Source organism: Trachurus trachurus, assembly GCF_905171665.1.
Source record: "Trachurus trachurus genome assembly, chromosome: 10".
In the NCBI taxonomy this organism is placed as follows: domain Eukaryota; kingdom Metazoa; phylum Chordata; class Actinopteri; order Carangiformes; family Carangidae; genus Trachurus; species Trachurus trachurus.
In genome coordinates this window covers 12,054,655-12,078,458 of record NC_139894.1, presented here as the reverse complement: position 1 = coordinate 12,078,458, position 23,804 = coordinate 12,054,655, and the positions used below count along the sequence as shown (strand labels likewise).

Genomic DNA, 23,804 nt, shown 5'->3' with positions numbered 1-23,804 from the left:
TATGATTATTATTAGCAAGGTATTAGTAATAGGTGGAGGGGGAGGAGTAACATGAGGAAGGGCAGTGTCCAAAAGAAGAAAAATAATTTTATCGCCATGTTTTTTCTTGATTTTTTGCGTCTGTGTCAAATCATATCTGCCAAAAACATAACAGTACTATGCTGCATATTAATGGGGGAAAAAGTCAAATGGAAAACTTTGATTACAGAACATGGAAGGATAAAGAGAAGATGCTCAGTTTGACATTTTGGAAGATGTTTTTACACAGACTGTGGATGCTGTCCCCTATCTCCTACAATGAAAACACATCAACAGTGGATCTGAGTTTATAATATTATAAAAAAAATAATCTGTTTATACCTCGAGCTCCGGTGACATCGTCCTGTTTCCTCTTCTGTCCAACCAACAGTCTGACAACCAAAGATTTGCTAAGTTTACAAAGAAAAACAACAACAAAGAAAAAGCCTCAAATCTTGACAGTGAAGAAGCTGAAATCAGTTTTATGGTCATATTTGTATCAATAAATGTTTCAAACTCATCAATCAGTTATGAAAACAACTCATATGTCTTGGGAATATCTAAATAAAATAAGTGAGAAGTTGACGTAAAAAAAAAAGACACTTTACCTACCTGTCTGTTTAAATTCAACCTGAGGCTGGATGTGTGTGTGTGTGTGTGTGTGTGTGTGTGTGTGTGTGTGTGTGTGTGTGTGTGTGTGTGTGTGTGTGTGTGTGTGTGTGTGTGTGTGTGTGTGTGTGTGTGTGTGTGTGTGTGTGTGTGTGTGTGTGTGTGAGAACAGGACGGCTCCCTCTGCTGGTGCAGACGCGCTGCTGCTGCTCCCGGACGGAGAGAGAGCAGAGCAGAGCTGATATGGAAAGATGAGATGTTCAGTGTGTAATCGTGGTGCCGGGAAGAGGTCGGCCTGCGTGTTGGGCCTCTTTTTCTATTTAGTCTGACATGATTCCTTAATGTGCCCAGACTCTTTGTCTGCTCTCCTCCACTGTAACACCACCTTTCCAGTAAAGAAATAAACTTTAATGGCACATTAGGCTGTTACTACATTTGCCTCCACCCTGCAGCCCCCTGACCCCCCCCCCCCCTCACTGCCTCTTCTTGTGACTTTAATCTGGTGCTTTACACAGAAATCTCGCTTGATGCAGCAACACACCAGTAACCAGGGCAACATCTCTGTTTCCCCTCCTCTCCAGGGTGTGTTTATGACAGGTCTTGGATTTTTTTTTTTTTTTTTTTTTTTTTTAACTTTCCTTCTTCTTGCGTGCTGGTATGAAGAAGGAGGCTCACAGCACGCCATGCCACCCCTCCACCCCCTCCCCTCTCTAGCCGTCTTCCTCCTCCTTATGTGAGAATAGCTGCCAAATTGTGTTCAGGTGGAGCAACACATGAGAGGGCACTGCCAAGAGTCATTTGCAGTAAATGCTCCCAAAACGCCCTGTAGATTTCTCACCAAATATCAGATCCACCATGATAGCAGCCTTAATCAACCTCAACACTGGAAAGTGGAAGGAGAGGGACGTGACGGGGGGCTTTACTGCCAGCTTTAAGTATGCTTTTAGTCGCCTCAGTTACAACTGAACCCTCTTTCCCTAAGAAAAATTATCCTTGCATGCGATGGAGCACTAAATGGAAGAGCCCTTGGGACACAATACTTAATACAGTAAATGGAACCAAGAGACGAGCAGAGAGAAGTTCCTCCGTCTCTTGGAAGAAATTCAAAACATCTCAGCAGCGGCGGCGGCTACATTACTGCAGACACAGGAGCAGAAGTAGAGACAGGGGTGGGGGCAGCCCGCTGTTACAGTCCAATTAATGTGTGTAGATAGTGCAGACGTGATTTATAGTTTATTTTCGGGCTCTGCTGTGCTGACAAACGAGCTTCCATCCGCTTCTGGCACGCAACAGATAATGCATCAGCTCAAGCACATCATGAAAGGCTTCTCAGGTCTAAAGGGGGCTGTGACCGGCTCCTTTCTCCTCCAGCTCACGCCTAAATAAAGACGTCCTTCAAAAAAAAAGCAGCACAGGGCCTTTCACTGGTTTCGTGTCACATGTAAAAATACCAGTTGATCTAGTTATGAAAACTTTAAGGACCATTGAGAAATTCTTGAGATATTATGGGGCCTTTTCTTTTCAGACAGTGAAGTGGGTGTCAGGCTGCTGCAGCTGCAGACTCTGGCTGCTGGAGACAAGCTCTGCACTTTGGGTATGTGGAGATAACAGACCGGCCTCTGTGACAGGTGTTTTAAGTTGAGAGAGGAGAAGCAGGTCTTTGTCAACTATTAATCTGTTGATCAGTTTTTAGGTGAATCGTTAAAGTTTTCGAATCCTCAGGTTTGAGAAACTGGAACCAACTTTTTTAGTTGATACAGTGCTTTAATAGACTAATCGATTAATCGACACAGTATAAGGCTGCCATTATGATATTCTTTTGTCACAACCAAATTAACCAACCACTCATTCTGTCTACATCCAATATAAACCAGTGTCATTTCCTTAAACAGGTGACAACTGTAATTTTTACCAAATGCCACTAAAAAAGTGATGTATAAATTAGTTTGGGACTATATTCTAATTGGTGGGTTAATAGGAGACTTGGCTCTGTAGCAGCAGGGCAGTAACTTTGAACAAATGAGCTACAGAGACAGTATTTATTTATCCCAGTTCAGGAACATGTGACTTAGTGGTATAGTGACTAATTAATATGTTTCTAATACGTTTTGTACAATTGTGCTTAAAGACAAGGAAAAATTAAATGACAAATGACAAAAATAAACGTAAATAGAAATTTGCTGAAACAAGGTCCAACATGAGCATTTAAAAGAAAAAAAAATACAGTCTTTCTTTACAAGTCTTTGAATCTTAAATTTTTGTTTGTTGCTTTCTCACTCATTTGAAGTCATTGGTAAAACGCTGATGTCTCATGTCTGACTTTGGTCATTGTTGTCAATCAAATGTGACCAAACCACAAACACACTTAGAACTGAAACTAACCATTATTAACCATTTATCATTAATTATCTTTTTTTTTTTTTTTTTAAGATTTTTTATGTAATGTCATAACAGTGAAAATTGTCTGTTCGGCAGTAACAGGTGACGTTTTCATATCTTTTAAATGTTTAGTTTATTCAGCTTTACACATCATGTCTTTACATTTAGATAATGTTTGAATTCTCTGTAACCTCTGTCAGTCAAACTAACTGATTAATTGACAAATAGCTGCAGCTTTATACTGACAGTCTGGATAAAGAGTGAGTTTTTGAGAACTTGACAGAAGCTCAGGCAGCAGAGAGACAGTGTTAAACGCCTACAACTGATAAAAAATGACTCTGAGAATCAGTTTAGAAAGCTTCTTCTTTAAAAGTCCAAACATATGGTATACTGTTTTTATAATTGAGGAATATTTCTCCACTCTGGTGTGTATTTGTTGCAGCGTCGGATGCCAGGAATTGATGCAAATCTTGACTCAACTGCAGAACTATTTCAATACTGCAGAAGAATGAAAAAAAAAAATCTTTAAGACTGTAAGCCTCCGCCCCTCCCTGCTGCCTGTCACTGGTTATTTCTATGACTCTCATATGAAGCACTTCTGACGTTAAACACCTGTTAACTTTTATGGCTTGAGAGAGGAGTGGCTGAATGGGAGAGCATTATATTCAGTGCCAGTCGGCCTGGCCAAATCCCCAGTAGAGGAAAGACCACTCCCAGTGCAGGGAGGCAGCAGCAGGAGTGAGTGAGTGAGTGAGCCCCCTTATCCCTGCAGCAGCCCACGAGGATCCCCTCCGCTCACAACCAACAGTTACCTCTATTCCAGTTGACAGCTGCGTGAAACCACCATCTTTCCTCAGCTCTCTGCCGGATAAACGGCACCGCACGACCCGACCCGACCAGCTCGCAACCCAAAGAAGGAGCTGTAGGGCTCTCGTCTAGATGTTAACTTGCCGGTGTCTTGTATCACAGTCAAAAAGATGCCAGAGCTGTCGAAGTTAAAGTGGTGCAGTGCCAGAAGCCAAATAAGCAGACCCGCCCGTCCGTCGTGAGGGTTTCTGGAGGTCTGAGAAGTGTTAAAAAGATTTGAATCCACTTTTCCTGAAACAAAAAAAAGCCTGAGATGGCGTCAAATAAACTTCTTGTGTTGCTTACAACATGTTTCTTGTATCTGATAACAGGCTGTATACGATGGCACATGATAACACAACATGTGGGATTGTTGCAGAAGTGGATTCTGCACTTTTCTTCTGTGAGGATTCATCAGACCTGCAGCAAATACTCAATAATAATCAACCCCTGAATGCCCTGAAATACATCGTCAATATGAGTTACCTGCTTCAGGTCACATACATAGGAAGAGACACAAACAAGTACAAAGATATGGAGGTTAAAGTCAGATAAACATGGTTATATTGATAAAAACTATTCCACTGCCAGTAGAGCTGACTAATATTTAAGGTTTGTGTTAAGGTGGTATGACAGAGCTGATCGTTTCAGAGAACCATGTAGATGTGGAGAGGGTTTTGGGTTTCCTCGTCATGACTATACACTTTATAGCAAAATGTAAAATACTGTCAATTACTGTGGCTTTTGTCCTTGTTGTGTGTTGCAGATATTCCCATGTCAGAGTCTGGACTTTCATCAGTGGTGGAAGGAGGTAAGTTCATGTACATTTAGAGTTTTTTCTTTTTTCATCTTAACTATGTCTTTAACTGTGATAATAATTTCAGTCATTTTTTAATGTAAAAAGAACAAAATCTAACTCAAATGTTCAAGTTTTCCTCTAGTTGTTTTTTTTAATTGTAACACTTTTTCTTAAAAAAAAAAAAAAAATGTGTGTAATCCAACATAACAGACATTGTTTTCTTAATTTTCTGAATGTTAGAAAATAAAACAATCAATTTATTTATTGATAGTGCTTGATTAATATGAATATATACTAAAGGGTTCAATAAGTCCTTGGTCTTTCAGATCTAGGATGAATACATCTATAAATGATCATAATGTCGACAGTAATAATGTATATTTAAGCGTCACAGTTACAGGAGCCACTGTGTACTAACAGTGTGGTATTAGTACTGAAGTACAGGCGCTGAATACTTCCCCCACCACTGACTTTTTAAACACACAACCAAGATCAGTTTGTCGACGGTGCCACATGTGAACCACATCTCTTATAATCCAGGTGGGGGGTTCTGTAACTGATGAGGGAAGCTGTAATGTACACGTCTGCATCTAGTTATTAGTAACAGCTGACACAGTGTCCTGACACAGGCCTGGCTGGAGCGTAACATAAACCCAGAGGGAGAGGGAAATCTTTATTAGAAAAATATATTTGATGTAGATTTATATTTGAATGACTTTAAAAGCTCATTTTGGGTCCCAGGATCGTTCAAAGGCAACAAACCTCAATGTTACGTTTTTGTTAAAACAGTATTTTGTGTGTTGTGTTTTGCATTTCTTATTTTTTTATGGATAACCTGAAGTAATTTCTGAGCTTTTTTATTGAAAACTGAGGATAGTAACTTATTTTTCTTTTGACAGTAATGATATTTTGTTAAACTGGTATCTATGGTGATCTATAAATATGGATTAATGGGACTGAGGGAAGTTCACACTCCACTCGTCATACTGTATATATGCGAGTTACTGAGTTTACTCGGTGAAATAAGTCCAGGTGCAGTTGTTTGAAAACACCTTGAGGTTTTGTGGAGCAGGAGTTAAATAAGCAGATTTATATTTTTGTCATTTTGTTTGCTGCTTTCATCACCTTTTCAAAAAATCTTGATGTGAGGTCCCTGCTGAGCTGAACTCAGCACCCCTCCCTCTCATATATAATAAAACCTGCTGCCTGTAAATCCGTCTAACGTGACTCAAACCACTGATGCTCAGAGGTGGAGTCCTGCTCGGCAAATTGAGGAATCATTTTCGACTACAATGCAAACGACTATAATAAAAATGACGTCTCGAGTCGCTCCAGTGGCATCGGCGAGTGAAAGGAGCGCTGTTTGTCTGCCAGGCCTGGTGGCTAAATGTAAGCTAATCCAAACCTTTAAATGAGACGTGCTGGGCTAATATTTTAAGGCTTGGATTGCAGCACCAGGAAATACCTGAGAGAGGTACACCTTGAAGGAATCAAATTTAGCAATCCGCAGGAATGGTTGGAAAACTTGAGCCGGAGAAGTCAGGCTTTCCGTAACCTCTCCCCATGCTCTCTGAATCCCGCAACGTTCAGGTGCAGCGATTAAAGCCTCCTAACGTGTTAATGATGGGGGAATATTTCATTCTCAGTTTGTCAGTTTTATCCCCCATTAGCAGGCAGGAATGTCCTCTCCTCTTCTCCACACGGAGGCGATTGGTTAATGTCTTTGGCTATTTACACGTTACAGACAGCACATCCATTCAGGAAACAGAGGAGATAACGTTTGAGACATAATATGGGTGAATTAACACAAATCTGTATATTCTGCTCTGTGCACTGTTTTATCTTTTCATAAACACAGATCTCCTCTTTCCAAAAGTGCTAATTTTTTTTGAAAAACAGAAGCAGCACCAGCAGCAGGTTATGTCAAAGAAAAGCTTAAAACTAGTCTACGTTTGTTATAAAGAAAAGATTATATTTCAATCACAAGAGATGCACAAAAAACTTCCATTATGAGTGTTTAGTATAAAAAATAAAAACTTATAAAAATAGAGGGTGAAAGGCAAAATTAGAGATCATGACTGTCGAGCACAAGTAAGAATCTCAAGTGATTTATACTTGAACCAATGAAAAAAAAAAGGAAGCAGTTTTCTGTATATTTACATTCATGAAACAACTGACAGGTCGGCCAGATCTCTAATGCTGTTAACGTTGATATTCATTGAAGTCTGAAGCAGTAGAAACATCTAGATAACCTCTATAAGATACAGTACTTTGCAGTGGGTGTTGTTACAAATATGTCATGAAGAGTAACAGTTCATGTTCTGTCATGTTCTTTCTGTCCGTGACTAATACTGCTGTTATTTCCACAGTGAAATACACATTCAAAAAGAAAGAAAGAAAAACTCACCTTACCTGCTAAATTGTATGTGTAAATACAAAAACTTAAAAAAAATAAAATAAAAAAAAGATGGAGAAAATCTTCTCCTTTCATTCACAGAATGAATATAAAATAATAAAATTCACAGGGAATACTAGACGCTTCACTGTGGTTTCCATCTCTACAGGTGTTTGGATGAACAAATCAGAAACAACATGAATGTGTAACGGTGATGCCTGTCGAAGTCTCTGACTGGCGGCTACTTTCACTTCACCCTCTTTATCTCAAAGCGCGGTTCAGCTGCACATTAAGGCCTTTGATTGGCCTGAAATACTCTGGTTTACTGGGCATTACTGAATAAACGCAGGAATGATGAAGTCTGATCCAAACCATATGGGCGTAGTGCGGTAGAAAGTATTCTAAGGGATTCCTACACAGATCCTCAGGTTTACACTCGACCATCAGAAGAAGAGTGTATAATACTATCCAGAGCTTTTCAATATCTACAGTCAATGAAGCAGAAACAGCTTTACGTGCTAACTGAGTGTAGAGGCTCTCTGACCCCCAACAGTAAAACTGACTTGAGTGTGGAGTGCAGAGAAAACACTGCTGGGGCAAACGGGTCCACCGCTGTCAGAGGTTTCAGCGTTTGGCTCTCTTGGAAGGGGGCTCCTCTGATTTCTGTCCTCCCCGCGTTCGCACCGCAGGAGGGCTGGCCTCCCGTTTACGGCCCCCCTTCGCTGCTGCTGCCGCTGCCGCCGCCGCTGCTGCCTGGCCCCTCGTTCCGCTGCAGGAGGGAAACAAGGAGCAAGTCAGCGCGTTTGTCTACAGTGTCATATTAAGTGCTGTAAAAGTTTGTCTTTGTGAATTCATAAGTTATTCGGTATTACAGTGTTGCAATAACAGCTACGTGCACAAAGACCAGAGCCTGGCGTGTCCGCACAACCCCTGCTGAGGAAAAACTGTGCGGGAGACAGATTTCAAAAGGACTTTTGTGACGTGAAGTTTAATTCAGAGTTCAAAAGAGGTGAACATTTCAGATTTAATCTGCTCTGAAACAGATTTAAAATAAACAGAACTCATGAAAATGAACAATGCAGTCTCCCGAGGAGGACGTACGTTTGTTTAGGGAGACGCTCAGACAGTAGAAGGAAGCTGGATAAAAACTGAGAGGGTTAAATAAGACTAACAACAATAAACTTGAAGCGCAGTGATCAATTCATAAATAGAATAATTGTCACACTAGTCAATATTAGAAATAATATGTTTTAATAGCACATTTTACTCACCTGAGAGTATATATTGGGGTAACACTTTACAATAAGTACACACTAAGCATTAGTTAAGGATTAAATACTGAATTCATCATTTATATCACATGAATGCTCATTAGCATGTAGTTTATAAACAGTTTAAAATGTTTTACTCATCATTGATAAGCACTAACTGTATTAATAAACTATAGGTACTTCAAGATGAATTTTATTTTTGAAATGAGGACATTTCATTTGAAGAGGGGGAAGAATGTAAGATTAATTTTATTTTGTTATAAGGGACTATTTTATGTTGTGTAATTAAAACTGTTATGTTAGAATGTTATAGGGCGGAATGAGATCGAATGTTGGGGGTGTTTTATGTCAGTGGAGGAGTAGAGGAGACGAGTGACTGGCAGTTGTCGTTTTGGTCTGGTTGTGTAAACAAACCATCGTCCTTAAACTAATCTGGAGCTTCCGTGCTGTTCCTCATCTACGACCCACGAATCTCTCAGATCGAGGTGACGCTAACAAGGCAGCGTTACAGTACTAATGAGTATTCATGCGTTATGAATGAAGAATTCAGTATTTATTAATGCTTAATAGTGTGTACTTATTATAAAGTGTTATCAATATTGGATATAGGTAGTATCAATTATAATAATTATGAAAATGTATTTGCACATTTGGTGTCGGCAAATTTGAACAAGACAAGATGGAGTATTATACATGTTGTACTGGGACCTGCTGCAGTATTAAACCTGCTTTGTGTAAATTCACGAGTTGACAGAGCGGTGCATTTAAACCAGGATGAAAACCCCCCCCCCACCACTTTTAATGTAGCAAATTATGGTAATTTATTATTATTTATTGTAAGATGAATTAATTTGGAGTCTGTCAAGTCTTCTGAAGTCCCTGGATATGTAATGAAATTAGAGACAAATGCATTGTATTCCGCCTAAGATATAATAATAAATAATAAAGACATGAAAATGCAATGAATCACATTTTAATTTTGTTGATCCTGTACTTGTAGTGCATGTCAAGGTATTTAAAGTCCCTTCCTTTCATAGCTCGGGCCATATAAAATGATTTCTTATTTTCACTTTGGGTGCTAATAACTCATAAACATTTTGAAATTCCGGGAAAACCTTTGGTCAGAGACCCAGCAGTCAGATTTGGTCGGATTCCCCTTTAAGCTCGTTCGTTCTGCTCAACCTCAGTGAAACAAACTCACCGTGTGCCAGCTGCGGTCTCCTCTTTACCACTCTGTCGACTTGCCCGGGTGGATGGTTTACTTGGCTTGTTTCTGAGAAGCAATAAAAACAAATATGAAACAACAGTTGTTACTTTAGTACTAAATCTCACCAGCTTTCCCTTAATAGGAAGAGACAGTGATGATGCCCTCTGGGTGCTTCAGCATGTAAACACTCAGCGCTAAACAATTAGAGGCTCATTCACCCTCACTGACTTTAGAGGACGACACAGCGCTGTTTTTACACCGCGGACTGAGATGATCTGTGACACAATACAACATAGAGAGTTGTCGTCTGGTGCTTTCAGCAGGTGCTCTGACAGTTTGTTGTGCTGCATCATTTTCTGACTCTCTCCCTTTATTGGAGGTTTTTTTTTTTTTTTTTCCCAACATTATCTTTATTGAGTTTTCACAATATTTCCAAAATACATAAATATACAGAAATAAGAGTGCTCTCACATCAAGTAAGACGTCACAAAATTATTGTCCAGCATTCAAATTGTCCTTCCTTGCAAGTCAGGTATTTTTTTTTTTTAAGTATATTTTTTCGGCTTTTTGCTTTTATTTGATAGTGATGACAGTAGAGATAGACAGGAAATGGGGAGGCAGAGAGAGGGGGAATGACACGCAGGAAAGGTCTGCCCGACGCGGGATTCGAACCGGGGACGCCTGCGGCGAGGACTGTAGCCTCTACATGGGACGGCCGCTCTACCCACTGCGCCACGCACCGCCCCGCAAGTCAGGTATTTGAGATAACATAGAGCAACACTTAGGTGAAAGTATAAGTATATAAAAAACAACAACAACAACAACAACAACAACCACGAACAATAAAGGTTTCTCTATATTGGAGGTTTTTACTGTGGATCCTGTTGAAATATTGTTCAGGGACCTGATACTGTGAAGAGACTGGTGCACGCCAGTCACTACTATTATTGTTGTGAACATTGTTCATTGCTCATTTGTCCATGAGCTGTTAAATTACCTTTCAGCCTCCAGACGAGCGGCCGACCGTGTGGTTGCTCTGGTTGCAGTCCCTTTTCCGTCCTCACCCTCCTCTTCTTCCTCCTCCTCTTCATCGTTCTGTTCAGTTTCTTTTTCTTCTGCCATGTTCTCCTTTTTATCTGTGTGGAAGATGAAAAAATGTTGTGAAACACTGGGGTTTTATTCTGCTCAATTTGTTTCCCTACAACAGAAGTAAAAATGTATTCTTACTGTGGATTTTAAAGTTACTTGTGCAATACCTATTTTTAATCTTTTTTTTTCTTTAACTTGTATTCCACTTCTTTCTAACTTGAGTATATGATTATATATCCAGTGCACCACGCAAAGAGCTCTGCAAAATATGCCCTGAGCACGGTAACTATGTGAATGAGATGTCATGTGTTAGTTGGCCTGTGGAAACTGAATTGCTCTCCGGGGATAGATAAACTATTCTGAATCTGAATCTGAAAACATTTTTTAGATTTGACACAACCTTTTTAAAATATTACTTTAGCTGTAATATTACAAGCTGCAAGTTTCCCTACCTGAATCCTCTGTGGCTGCTGTTGTTGCTGCTGCTGCCGCCTTTGGGGGCCGTCCTCTCCGAGCATTTTTCTTTGGAGTCATTTCTTGATCCTCTTGCTGTTGCTCCTCCTCAGCCTGGGAACATTAAAAAACATGGTTTTATTATGATATATGAGTACAATGCCTTACCGAAGTTTTAAAAGGAAATGCCTAAAATTAATATTAATAGTCTTTTGACAATAAAAGAGCCAAATCAATGGATGCATGACATTTAAATATGTTTTACACCAACATACATCGTCTGGCTTCTTCTCACTGCAGCTCTCCTCGTTCAGCTCCTCTTGTCCCTCTGACTGACTCACTGAGGGGGATCCAGCTGGAAAAAGATAAACAGTACAATAGAGACTGTAACAATCGGTGTCATTCTCCTCCCAACTCAGCTCTGAGTTCACATTTTTTTTATTTGAGTGTTTGTTTGTCCGTCCTCTCACCAGTGTCATTTTCAGGCTGTTCAGGCTTGCTTTGCTCCTGCTGACTGTTGTCCTCCTTCTCCTCATCAGCCTGGGTTTCCTGTGGAGTATTTGAACAAACAAGAGGACACTCAAATAGTAGCTTTAAAAAAAGGTAAGCACATCTTTCATAAAGAGGGTAAAGGAAGTGAATACAGACAAGATGAAGGAAGTTCAAACGAGGATTCAGAGAATACTTGATTCCATAGTAACAACAAATCTCACCTGCACAGATTCGTCCATCTCTTCTGACCTCTTTCTCTTTATTTCTGGTTCATCTGGAGAGCAAGTACCTGGTTAAATAAAGGTTAAATAAAAAATAAAATAAAGTATGAGCGATGATCAAAAACTGATTTAAAATGAAATGTATTGCTTCATGTTATGTGAAAAACAAAATGTACCTGTGTCAGTGATCTCTTGTGAGTCCGTGGTCCCTGCAGCTTCAGATTCCTCAGGACCAGGAGTCGGCAGCAGATCGACCGGACTTTCCTTCGGTGCAGCTTCGTGCTCAGTTTTCTAAAACAAGAGGAAAGATATTACTCACTCACCTGGACAGAAACAATTTCATACTTGGTGCAGTTTTCTTAACATACCTCCTCCTCCTGCTGCTCTGCTGGTTCCTCTGGTGAGGTTTTACCGGCGCTCCCCTCGTCTTTATTCTCATCTTTCTTTTGATCATCTGACGTTAAAAACATTAAAAACTTTAGACTCTCAGATTTTGACACTTGTGATACATGGTTTTATCGTCCGTGGCACTTTGTCAGTCTGTTCAGCAGCGTGTTCAGTGAGTAGATCTTAATCAAAACTGTCTTTTCTTTTTTATACTGTTCATTTACAGAGACCACTTTACCAGCTGTGGCGTCTTTGGGTGCAGCTCCTGAGCGTTTTCCTCTGCGGGTGGGGGTCTCCTCCGACTTTTCTGGTTCTTTAGTTTGGTCCTTCTCCGTTTCCTCAGCTGATCTGGATGATCGACCCCTGCGAGGTGTCCTGACTTCGACAACCTTCTCCTGCTCCGGATCCTGAAGTCAAAGAGCAAAAACATGCAAAAGGTGATTTTCTGCAAGAGTGTTTGCCATAATACTGTTGTGTGTGTATTTTAACTGGTTTCACACAAAGAACACACAAAGCACCACTGTTACAGTCACACCACTGCTCTGTTTTATGTACCTGATCAGAAAGTTGCTCCTTTCCTTCCTTTTCATCCCTCTCATCACCTGATCAGTGACAAAAATATAAATAATTATTCAGAATGTGTTCAAACTGTAGGCAGCTGCTGAAGGAGGTGGAGAGCTTTTCAGCTGGATCAGTTCATTCATAAATAATTAATATGTTGTTTATCAACCGTAAAGAAAAGGTTCATTAATTTTCAACTTTAATGACAATGTCAAATCGTCAAAATGAAGGTGTCACAAACCTGGATAAAACAAATTCTTATTGTTTCTTATAATCTTTGAATCTCAGCTACTTTACCAGATTCTTTCACTGCTGCGATTTTCTGGCTGGATAGTTTCCGTTTACGTCTTCCTCTTCCTTCTGTCTTCTGATCCTACAAAAAAAAAAGTGGTAGCACAGATGGTTTTGTATCAATACCTACATTTGCTGCATATACAAAGAGCTGAGTTTTATACCAACTGTTCTAAGAAAAAGAAATGATTACCTTCTCCGACAGGTCTGATTCCTTCTCATCTTCCTGGCTGTCTGTACTGGAGACATTACCTGATAAAAAACAAACAAAAAGCAGAAACTGAGATTAAACAGTTTTTATAGAGGAGGAATGGGATAAAGAGCAGCAACATTTTTCCAACTGTAAATATCTAATTTTATTACATATATCTATATGAATTAAATATGGATCAGAAAGCCTTCACTCTTCTAACACTTTGAATAAAAAATGTAGATGAAGAAAATAAAAGATGTAGATTAAAAAAAAAAAAAAAAGCCTCACTGATTTGTTTGACGAGCTTGGACTGACACTCTGGTTCACTCTCTCTGACCTCCTCTGTCGTCTCTGGGACGCTGGTTTCCATCTGAACAAAAAGCACAAGAGCCACAGGTCAAACAACAAAGATAAAAAACAGACAAAAACATGACGGAGCAGTGATTTGTGTTAGTGAGTGTGAGCAAAAAGGTTGAACACTAACAGTTTGTGGATCACTCTGCTCTGCTGCGACAGTTTCCTCCTCCTGTGTCTTACTCTCAGCCTCACCTAGTGGTGAAAACAAGTAGGTTGAAAACGCTGCCCAAGGTAACAGCTTTTGATCAATTCTGGATACAATTTAATACATTTAATGTCTGGATTTGTAAAAAAAAAAAAAAATAAAATAAAAGATTTACTGTTATCTGTGTCCATCACAGCTGGGCTCTCCTCAACCAACACTTCCTCAGCCTGTTGATGGAGAGAGATGACTCAGTCTCAGTTGAACACCAAAGAGGTCAAACAATTGAAATGAGTGCAGCATGAATAGTCCCTCACCTCGGGGCTCGTCTTTGTGTCTGCAACATCTGGCTCGCTTTGCTCTTAAGTGAAGACAGCATGTTAAATTAATAGTCAGACAAAGAAAGCACAACAACATCAACAACAGCTCTCCAAGCACTTACCTTGTTTACTGGACGTTTCTGAGATTTGCTCTGACGCATTAGAAACAACAGCCGCCGTGTTTTCCTCTGTGCTTCCTCTGACCTCCTCCTCGGTTTCACCCACAGCAGCATCGACCGCTGAAATGTTAGAAAGAAAAAGGGAAAGAGGCGTAAAAACAGAAGAAGTGAATTCGAATTTAACCTAAAGTAGGAAACGAGACGGTTTACCTTCTTCGTCAGCTGCTGGTGATGCTGTTTTCTCATCCGTCTGTGTTTCAAGAGTCATTTCTGCCTCCTTGGCTTCTTCCACATTCAACGAGGCCTGAGGTTCACTTGAGGTAGCATCATCCTCCTGTGCAGAGGCAAATGTGCGTTACGTGAGGTTAGTAAAATGTCAAAATAAAAGCCAGTGTAGTGACATAATTTCCTTAAAGAGATTTTTTGTTTTTACCTGTGGAGCAGCCGTTTCTACAGTTTCGTCCTTTGGCGCATCCATTCCTCTCTCTGTGTTTTCAGGCTCATCTATAAAAAGAGATTCATTCTGAGGTTATTCTTTATGGAAACAAACAACAACCATTTATGATTTTGATTATTTTTCATGTACCTGCAGCTTTTGGTTTTTCATCAACAGGCTCAGAAGTTTGTTGAGACGGAGCTGGTGACACCTCAGTGGCTGTGAACTCGGTCTCAGCAGCAGTTTGCACCTCCATGGGAGGAGGCTGCTGCTCTTCCTCTTCAGCGGCAGTCGTCTCCATGGGTTGTTGTTGTTGTTCAGCCGGCGGCTTCACCTCCGGCTCTGGCTCTTCGCTCGTCTTGTGACTTATTAAGCTGGAGGACACGGTGCTGTCGGGATCCATGGAGAGCAGAGTCAGAGCCGCCTCTTTCATTTTCATATCGGCATCCAACTCCGCAGTCACGTCCTCTCTGATGCTCTCGGGTGGGAGTCTGGCCTCCGCCGAGGTGCACACGTCCATCAGAGTCAGCAGAGCGTCGGCCTCGGCCGGCACGGCGGGCACCTCGCTGAGCCGTGACTCGGTTTCTCCTTCGGGCGGCTCGGGGGTGATGTCACTTAAAGCGTCGCAGGTGTCGTCCGAGAAGGAGGTGGTGACGGTGGTGGTGGTGATGTGGTCAGAGTCCGTGCTCGTGTCTTGGAAAATAGACGGTTTCTTCGATGACTCGTCCGTTTCGAGGCTCACAGAGGAAACTGAAGATTTTGAAGATTTATCTGACTTTTCCAGTTTCTCTTCTCCTGCTGTTTTCCTCTCTTCTTGACCGTCGTCTGTCTTTTCTGGAGCTTTGTCCTTCTTCTCTAGTTTTTTCTTTGCGCTCTTAATTTCTGTTTTCTCGTGCGAAGGCTCTTCAGAGACTTTACACTGTTCCTTTGTATTTCCCTCTTTTTTCTTCTCCTTTGTCGCCTCAGGTTTGCCGACAGCTGCACTTTTGACTTCTGAGCTCTGAACTTTCTTATCAGTCTTTGACAACAATGGAGTCTTTGTTTCCTCTTTTGATTTTGACTTTGGTTTTTCAAGGATTTTTCCTTTGTCTGTTGTCTTGACTCTTTTTGGATCTTTGTCTGTTTCAGAGCTGGACCTGTTGGGTTTCTGGCCGTCTTGATCTGGTTTAGTCTTCTCCTTCTCACTGTCTTTACTGTCTGTAGTAGATTTGGCTTTTTCTCCTTGTCTGTCCTCGGAGTGGCTCTTTGACCTTTTCAAAACCTCCTTGGAGTGTTTATCTTTCTTCTTGCTGCCGTCCGGCGCAGGCTCCATGTCAGTCCGATCCTCAGACGACCCGGCAGAGTCGGGACGGAGCAGCTGCTTGGAATCACTTTTCACTGAAGCTTTGTCTCCTTTGGCCTTTTCCTTGTCTTTGCTCTTGTCTTTATCTTTGTCCTTTTCTCTAATTTTGTCCTTCTGCTTGTCCTTGTCCTTCTCGACCTTGACAGCCTCCGTGGATGGAGCTTTCACCTTCTTAGCATCTTTTGGACCCTCATCAGTAACACCTTCGGACACGGACGTCTTTCCTTCTCTTGCGTTTCCTGTCGTTTTCTTCTCACTTTTAATCTTCGGCTTCTTGTCGCCCTTCTCCTCAGACGACACTTTAACACCTTCCTTATGCTGAGCTTCATCTCCCTGATGGTCGGATTTCTTCTCCTGCTTTTGTTTGAGTTTAGCACGTTCATCCGACAGGCTGCGTTCTTTCTCCTTGCGTTCTTTAGAGTGAAGCTCTTTACGAGACAGACGGTCAAATTTTCCCACTGAGCGTTGTTTGAGAGCCTCCTGGGAACCCTGCTCCAACTCCAGGATGAAGGAGTGGGTTCGGTTTTTGTCGGACAGCTTCTTGTTTTCATTTGAATCCTCCGAGACGCTGCCGCTCGTCCTCCTCAGCCTCTCGTCGGACGATGCAGACTCTGACAAATGTCTTATCAATTTTGGTTGTGGGGGCTTCGAGGTGGCAGATTTCACTTCCTAATTTTAATACAATAAAAGACAATGTCATTACAGTTCTTGGACAAACATGTTGCCTATAGTTACCGGTGAATGTGCTTTAGTCCATGCAGCTTTTACACACCACTTTCTTGGATGCCTCTCCTCCTGTGTCTCCTTTCCTCTTGGTTGAAGCATCTGGGTCTTTCCTAAAAACATTAAATTCATTCATTTACAGAGTGTATGGCAAAAAACAATTTAAAGGGATACTTCACCCTAATCAGGTACTTGCTCTCCAGATGAACCTTGATATAGTAGTAGCTCCCAGTAGCTCTGTTGATGTTTGTGCACATGCAGTAGCTCTCAGTGGCTCTGTTGATGTTTGTACGCAAGGACAAGATTTGCTGCAAGATGTTCGTTCGTCATTGTAAAACATTGGATGTATGATGTAAACACGGAGGAACATCTCGCACCAAATCTTGTCCTTGCGTACAAACATCAACAGAGCCACTGAGAGCTACTGCTACAACAAGGCTAAAAACAGAGATCTAATTGATTGTCGCGGCTTCAGGACACTTGGGTCAGTACGGACGAGCAGTATGGAGGTATCTGGATGTTTCATAGTGTGTGTTTTCGATTCAAAAGTGAACTCTATCCGCCGTCATTATATGAAAATCCGTTGCCAGCCGGAACCCCCCTGGAACTCCAAAAGCGTTTTGATGACTCCGAAAGTTCTCCAAACCCTTCCTTGGCATGACAGTTGGTAGAAAATTGGTGAATTGTCGATTTTGGGTGAAGTATCCCTTTAAACATGTGATTGTGTTTAGGAGCAGCTATATGTATTTCGACTTTTAACAGTGTACCTTGAGTCTAGTTTCCTCTTCCTGTTGAGGGCCATTTTTTTCTCCAGAACTTTCTTCTCTTTGCGAGCCTCTTTAGCTCTGGGGCGCTCCACCGTGTCTCCACTCTTTTGTTTCTTGTCTGTATGAGAAATTAAGCCTATGTGTGAGTACACAAAAATATTCTGGAGATTTGTTTGAGTATCAAAGATGGAGACGATGGGAAGACTCAGCATGACGAAACAAACTGAACATCACGCTGCAATTTATAGATAACGTGACATAAAGTGGAAGCACATTTGAAGAAAAATGTTTAGACACAATAATGTAACAAACAACAAGCAACTACCAGCTGTTGTGCAATTCCAACATGAAATGAAAACAGCTGGAACATATTACAAACAATCTTTTCCCTTCGCTTGCAAACACCTCTTTATTGGCACCACATTCCAAAAAGGCCAGATGATAAAGAGCACGAGATGCCAAGAAACTGAAGCCAAATACGAACCCACAGCTGTGAAAGCACTCGACAGCAGACAGTAAACACACGTGAGACAGAAATACCTTGTTCTTCGGCCTGCACTGCTTTCTGTTTGCGCTTCTCTTCCATTCGTTCTCTGTTCTGCTGTCTCTTGAGCAGCCTCTCCTCTTTGTCCTTCGCCTGTTTGATCACATTTGATACAGAGACACAGCAATGACAGAATTACAGAGGCTAAGAATGACTGAATGATGAAGGATGTAATTATAGGATTAGGATTCATAATGCTGGCCTGACGTTGACATCAACTTACTGCAGATCTGCGACGCTCCTCCACAGTGATTTCATCATCCGAGTCGCTATAGTAACGGGAGTAGAGGAAGGGCTTGTGGACGTAGGCCTTGCGACGAGGCTTGCGCTCTTCTTCTCCTGCATCATTTTTCTTTTCTGCGCTCTCACTTTGATCTGGTTACAGAAAACACACAACAATATAGTTTTTGACCTTTAACATCTATAGTAGAGGCCATATTTCAAAGTTTCTATTCAAAATGTGTTAAAAAAGGCTCTGAAGTAATTAGTTCAGACCATCGGGTGGCAGCTCCCCCTCTTCAGAAGAGTCGGTCATCAGGGCCTCGTCTTCACTTTCCTCCTCGAATGACGACAGGTCACTAGTGTGGACGGAGCTCACCGTGATGTCGCTCAGGCCGTCCAGGTCAGAGTCCTCCAAAGAGTATTCTGCACGGCAAAAACATGTCAGTCGATAAACATTACATTGGTCTCTAAGGAACAATGTTTTGCTATATTCGTTTAGCATTTTAAATCACTAAGACACACTGTGATACAGAAAAAAAGGCAACATATACTGTAAATGGTGGATGAGATACTCAAAATGTGGCGATTGAAATTAATACCCTGCGTTCAGAAATCAAGGAACTTTATTAGCTGAATATTTATTCTATCTGAATAACATCAGTTTTCTCCAAAACCCAATAGTTATACATTTTAAAAGTATGTAAAGAAAGACAAGAAGCAAATCCTCACGTTTAATAAGCTAGAAATGGCTAAGAAGCCACTAGTTTGCTGGATAAATTATTTATAAATGTTGACATATGTAACCATACTCTAAAACTAAACACACATACAGATGTTGCAGCTGCTCACCTTCCTTAATCCTCTCTCTGGCCTTCTGCTTGGCCTGACTTGTAGATTTCACTTGCTCATCCTCCTGTTTCTCTTCTGAAGGTTTTCCAGTGGTTCGGCCGGTGGCGTTATCCTTCTCCTCCTCTGTCTGCTCCTGACCCGCTGACTCCTCATCCTCCATCTTCACCTCCTCTATAAAACTTTCCTTTCCCACATCCATTGATTCCTGGGTGTCCTCCGTCTTCACTTCGAGCGCCTGGATCTCCGATGTCACCCTCGCCTCCTCGGCCTCTTCCAGCGTCCTCCCTTCGTCTCCTTCCTCCACAATGCACATGTCCTGCTCGCCCTCCTCCGACAGCTGCATGGGCTCGTCCGACGCTTGGCCTTTACGTCCTCGCTCTGTGCCCGTGCTGGCCCTGACGCTGGCCTCCTGGTTCAGAGAAGTTATTGTGTCCAGGATAGACATGGCGTCGCTGGCCGCAGTGGTGGTCGGTGCAGACGAGGAGGCTGTGAATGTGAATGTGTAATAATTACAGGTGTTAAAGGGATACTTCACCCAAAATTAATAATTCACTAATTTTCTACTCATCGTCATGCCAAGGAAGGGTACCGTTTGGAGAACTTTCAGAGTTATTAAAACACTTTTGGAGTTCCAGGGGGGGTCCGGCTGGCAACAGATTTTCATATAATGGTGGCGGATAGGGCTCACTTTTGAATCGTCCAAAACACACACTATGAAACATCCAAATACCTCCCTACTGCTCATCTGTACTGACCCAAGTGTCCGGAAGCCGCAACATGAAAAAGTTGTTTGGAAAAAAAAAATATTTAGCCTTGTTGTAGTAGTGGCTCCCAGTGGCTCTGTTGATGTTTGTGCGCATGCGCGAGATTTGCTGCGAGATGTTGGTTCGCCGTTGTAAACCATTGGATGTATGATGTAAACACGGAAGAACATCTCGCAGAAAATCTCGTGCAGCCACTGGGAGCTACTACTACAACAAGGCTAAAAACAGAGATCAAATTCATTTTTTTCGAACAACTCTTTCATGTCGCGGCTTCAGGACACCTGGGTCAGTAATGGACGGGCAGTATGGAGGTATTTGGATGTTTCATAGTGTGTATTTTGGACGATTCAAAAGTGAGTGCAATCCGCCGCCATTATATGAAAATCCATTTCTAGCCGGAAACCCGCTGGAACTCCAAAAGCGTTTTGATGACTCCAAAGGTTCTCCAAACCCTTCCTTGGCAGGACGGTGAGTAGAAAATTGGTGAATTGTCTATTTTGGGTGAAGTATCCCTTTAAAAGTCTGAATGTAAATCAGGCTCTGTTTACTCTTGTTTTTTTTAAACCTCATTTCATGGTTGTGTAATGACTGAATATCAACTTTACTGTAAGAGGCAGCCTCCATGTAATATACAGAGGAGTAAAAGTGGAGAAATTCAAACAAGGACATGACTGTCTGGGAAAATAATTCTTCTCCGGGTGTGACAACAAGTAAGCAGTCAAACATAACATGCACGGCTTATAAAGACAATATAAAACTGCTATGTACCCTGCTCAGGAATACAGCTGTCTGGTTTGATCTCTGCTGTCGGCAGCGGGGCCAGCGGCTCCTCAGAGCAGCTGCCAGGCGACAGAAATTCACGGACCACCCTCTCAACCTGCGGTCTGAAGATGTGGTTGATTTTGGGATCCACCACCTGGGCCACGATCCTGTCCACTCCCTGCTCCAGCATCCCGGATCTAAGGGGAACAAGCCTCATTTAACTCTAGGTAACATCAAAAAGACGACAGCGCATCTCTGTTATAGCTTCACTCTCACTTACTGGAGCACGAGCTGTCTGATGTTGTTTCTCAGCTGGTTCTTGTTCAAGTGGGGACTCCATGTGTGATTAGAGAGGTGATTGGAGACAAAGTTGTCCACTCTTTGTTTCAGGTTCAAGTATGCTGGCTGCAAGAGAAAATGGCATTGAGGTCATCATCACTGTTCAAAAGTTATTATAAAACAACTGTTTTATAAAAAATACCCATGCAAAATACCCAAACTAAAGCTGTCATGGAATAAAAACATGGACTAATGGCGTTGTGTTGTAGGACCTGAGACCACATTTTCAAGGTCTTCAACTTGTCTTGGTCTCGGTTGAGCTGGACTCAGGATTTTTTCTCAAGATCAGTCAAGACCACAGCAGCTGCCTGCAGTAACATCTTTTTTTCTTTAAAAAAAGGGCCATCTTGACTTTTTTTTTAGCTTGCCTCTACAGACTTGGATGTTAGATTAAAATGTTATTGTACAGTAGTTGAATATATATTGAACATGGCATTTATCATTGGTAATTCAAAATTTGTGTGCACAAACGACCAGAATTCAATAATGTGTTATGTCAAATTCAACAAGGCAATGTCATAGACTGCACAATTTGGACTGCAGATGTTTCGACAACATGTATCCACAGTGGTCTTGTGTCAGTCATGGGTTAGGCGGTCTTGACAACAACACCATGAGAATGAATGAAAGCCAAGAGAGGAGAAACTATTAAAAGCTAACTCTAATCTTCCTGCTCAATATTAGTTGACATTAAATCGTTTAATGTTGCCGCTGCTCTTTTATAATGAAGTAGGCTATGTGTTTACACTCGAGCAATGTAGCTTTAGTTAGCCGACACGGGGCTATTGTGTCTAACATGCTCCCATAGAACAGATCCAGCTGTCACACTAAGCTTTCACACAGCTGTTGGATAGTAAATAACTCTACGTAATGAGACGTTTTGAGCCGTTACCTTTGTGTCAACGTCTGCCAGGCAGTCCCTCCTGAACTGGTCGAAGAGCCCCTGTGTTTTTAAATGATTCACGATCATTGAGACCAGCTGCGGGTCTCCCGGCGGCAATCCAGCCATGTCCCGACGACGTGGTTTGTAAAGGGTTTTTTTAGTGGTTAAAAGTGATAATACTGCTCACACATCAGGATATTTATCGGACATGAACGGCCACAGCTTTCTCTCTCTCTCTCTCTGTTGTGGTTCGTGAAGTTCGAAGCAGATTTGTAACGGAAGTAAAATGAAACGTCGTCACGTAAACCGGAAGAACTTTGGAAGCGGGTTTTTTCCCTACCAAAATAAAAGTTTAGTACACGAGGGGGAAATGAAACGAGTTTTTTTTTTTTTTTACCAGGTTTTTACAAGGGATTAAGATTTATAAACTCACGGTATTCAAAATATCCTATGTACACTAATATTTACCAGCTATTTTTATACTAATTGTGATAATTTTATTTAGCTTCTCAATCAACTCTGACAGTAAAATGTCATCAACTTTTAGTTGAGTTAAGTTTTGTTCATTGAAACAACATGAAACACATGGTGGTGGTATTGTCACATTTTTGCTGGTGAAACATAGATTCAATCCTAAACTCGGTGTGAAGAGATGATTATTAAGCGACCTCTAGTGTTGTTTCAATTTACGACCACATTTGCGTCCCGCATGCAAAGGAAATGTACCGGTCCGGTATGTAATGTTAATGTTTTTTCACTGACAAATGAAGGTGGCACATAGAGACAGATAAACAAACAAAAAAACCTCAGACCAAAAGGACTCTGGCAGCGGTGGGATTCGAACCCACGCCCCCGAAGAGACTGGAGCCTTAATCCAGCGCCTTAGACCGCTCGGCCACGCTACCACATGGGCGTCCGTCTAACAAATACGATACTGAACTAAAGTATGATGGAAGTATGTCATTTGTTCTGTCTATCTTATAACTACAGCAAATAGGTGGATAAAACATTCTTACTTCACAATTCATTAGATCGAGGACGTGTAGTGAGCAGCGGACACGACCACAGCGTCCAGGTGTACACAGCCTCCTCTTAGCTTACCGGTGTATGAAGTTACTCTGTCGGCTCATGTAATAATATAATACATCCATATTCATGTAGCATTTAAAAAAGGCCTGTAACTTACATATGCCGCCAGAACAGAGAAATGTGTTCCTCTCTTCTTTTTTTTTTGAAATGTGTTCCTCTCTCCCAGGGCTGCTTCTTCCAGCTTGTTCTTGACACATCACCTGGACAAAACGTTTTTCTTGTATGGCGTCCAATGTTGGGCACGTTACTTATAAAAAGCAATTAGTTATAGTTATTAGTTACTTTCCCCCCACAATAACGGAGTAAATAAATAAATTACTACATTATAAAAGTAACTATTGCGTTACGTTTAAAATAAAATGCTCAAATATGTCAAATTATTTTTGACTGAATGAAATGTCCAGGCCAGAACCAACTTTGTTCTTGTTATGTAGCTTCTCAACAGATGTAACACACTTCGTTGACGAGGGAGCAGACTTTTTTTTTTAGCATAGAGGTGTGGGCACAGCTACCTTGTGCAGATTAGTACATAGCCTGTTTTAGACAACTCCTGCTTGCTTATAGATTTGTGGAGCTGATCAGTTTAATCTGTTTATCTCATCTAGCAATGACTTTTATGTAATAGACATGTAGGCAATACAGCTTTAATGAGCAAGTTGGATAAACTGATAAAAACATAATTATATTTAAACTTTACAAACTGAACTGCAGCCTCCAAAATGACTATATATGTGAACAAACACCTTTTTTAAACTTCTCCAAAAAAAAATTAATATAACCTTCATAAAATAAGGATAAATTTCAGGTTTCCATTTTGGTCTGCAATGTTTTTCTTTTTCATTATAAATTAATCATTAGATGCCCACTGTTGCTTTTATAAATTTTATTAGAAATTTTAAGTACAGCTTGAGGGAAAATGAAACGTTGCGTTTCAA

The 23,804-nt window shown here is 41.2% G+C and overlaps 1 protein-coding gene across 2 annotated transcripts; it reads right to left on the bottom strand.

Moving 5' to 3' along the window:
- Positions 1-6,630: 6,630 nt before the first annotated feature.
- bod1l1 (biorientation of chromosomes in cell division 1-like 1) lies at positions 6,631-21,999 on the bottom strand. Of its 2 annotated transcripts, none has more exons than XM_083981418.1 (30): positions 21,790-21,999; positions 20,839-20,963; positions 20,565-20,755; positions 19,033-19,518; positions 18,457-18,606; positions 18,185-18,336; positions 17,958-18,054; positions 17,418-17,535; positions 16,700-16,763; positions 14,736-16,596; positions 14,583-14,653; positions 14,360-14,483; positions 14,153-14,269; positions 14,028-14,071; positions 13,889-13,940; positions 13,696-13,760; positions 13,500-13,581; positions 13,212-13,270; positions 13,025-13,100; positions 12,722-12,768; positions 12,405-12,573; positions 12,148-12,233; positions 11,956-12,070; positions 11,780-11,847; positions 11,537-11,615; positions 11,342-11,421; positions 11,066-11,180; positions 10,522-10,660; positions 9,519-9,590; positions 6,631-7,815 (listed from the first exon to the last, which is right to left on the bottom strand). In XM_083981418.1, exons 1-30 carry the CDS (start codon positions 21,904-21,906, stop codon positions 7,671-7,673), a joined length of 5,166 nt encoding a protein of 1,721 aa, XP_083837544.1. In that variant the 5' UTR covers positions 21,907-21,999; the 3' UTR covers positions 6,631-7,670. The 2 variants fall into 2 exon arrangements, with proteins under 2 accessions (XP_083837544.1, XP_083837545.1); XM_083981419.1 differs by having other exon boundaries at positions 11,780-11,832.
- Positions 22,000-23,804: the final 1,805 nt, after the last annotated feature.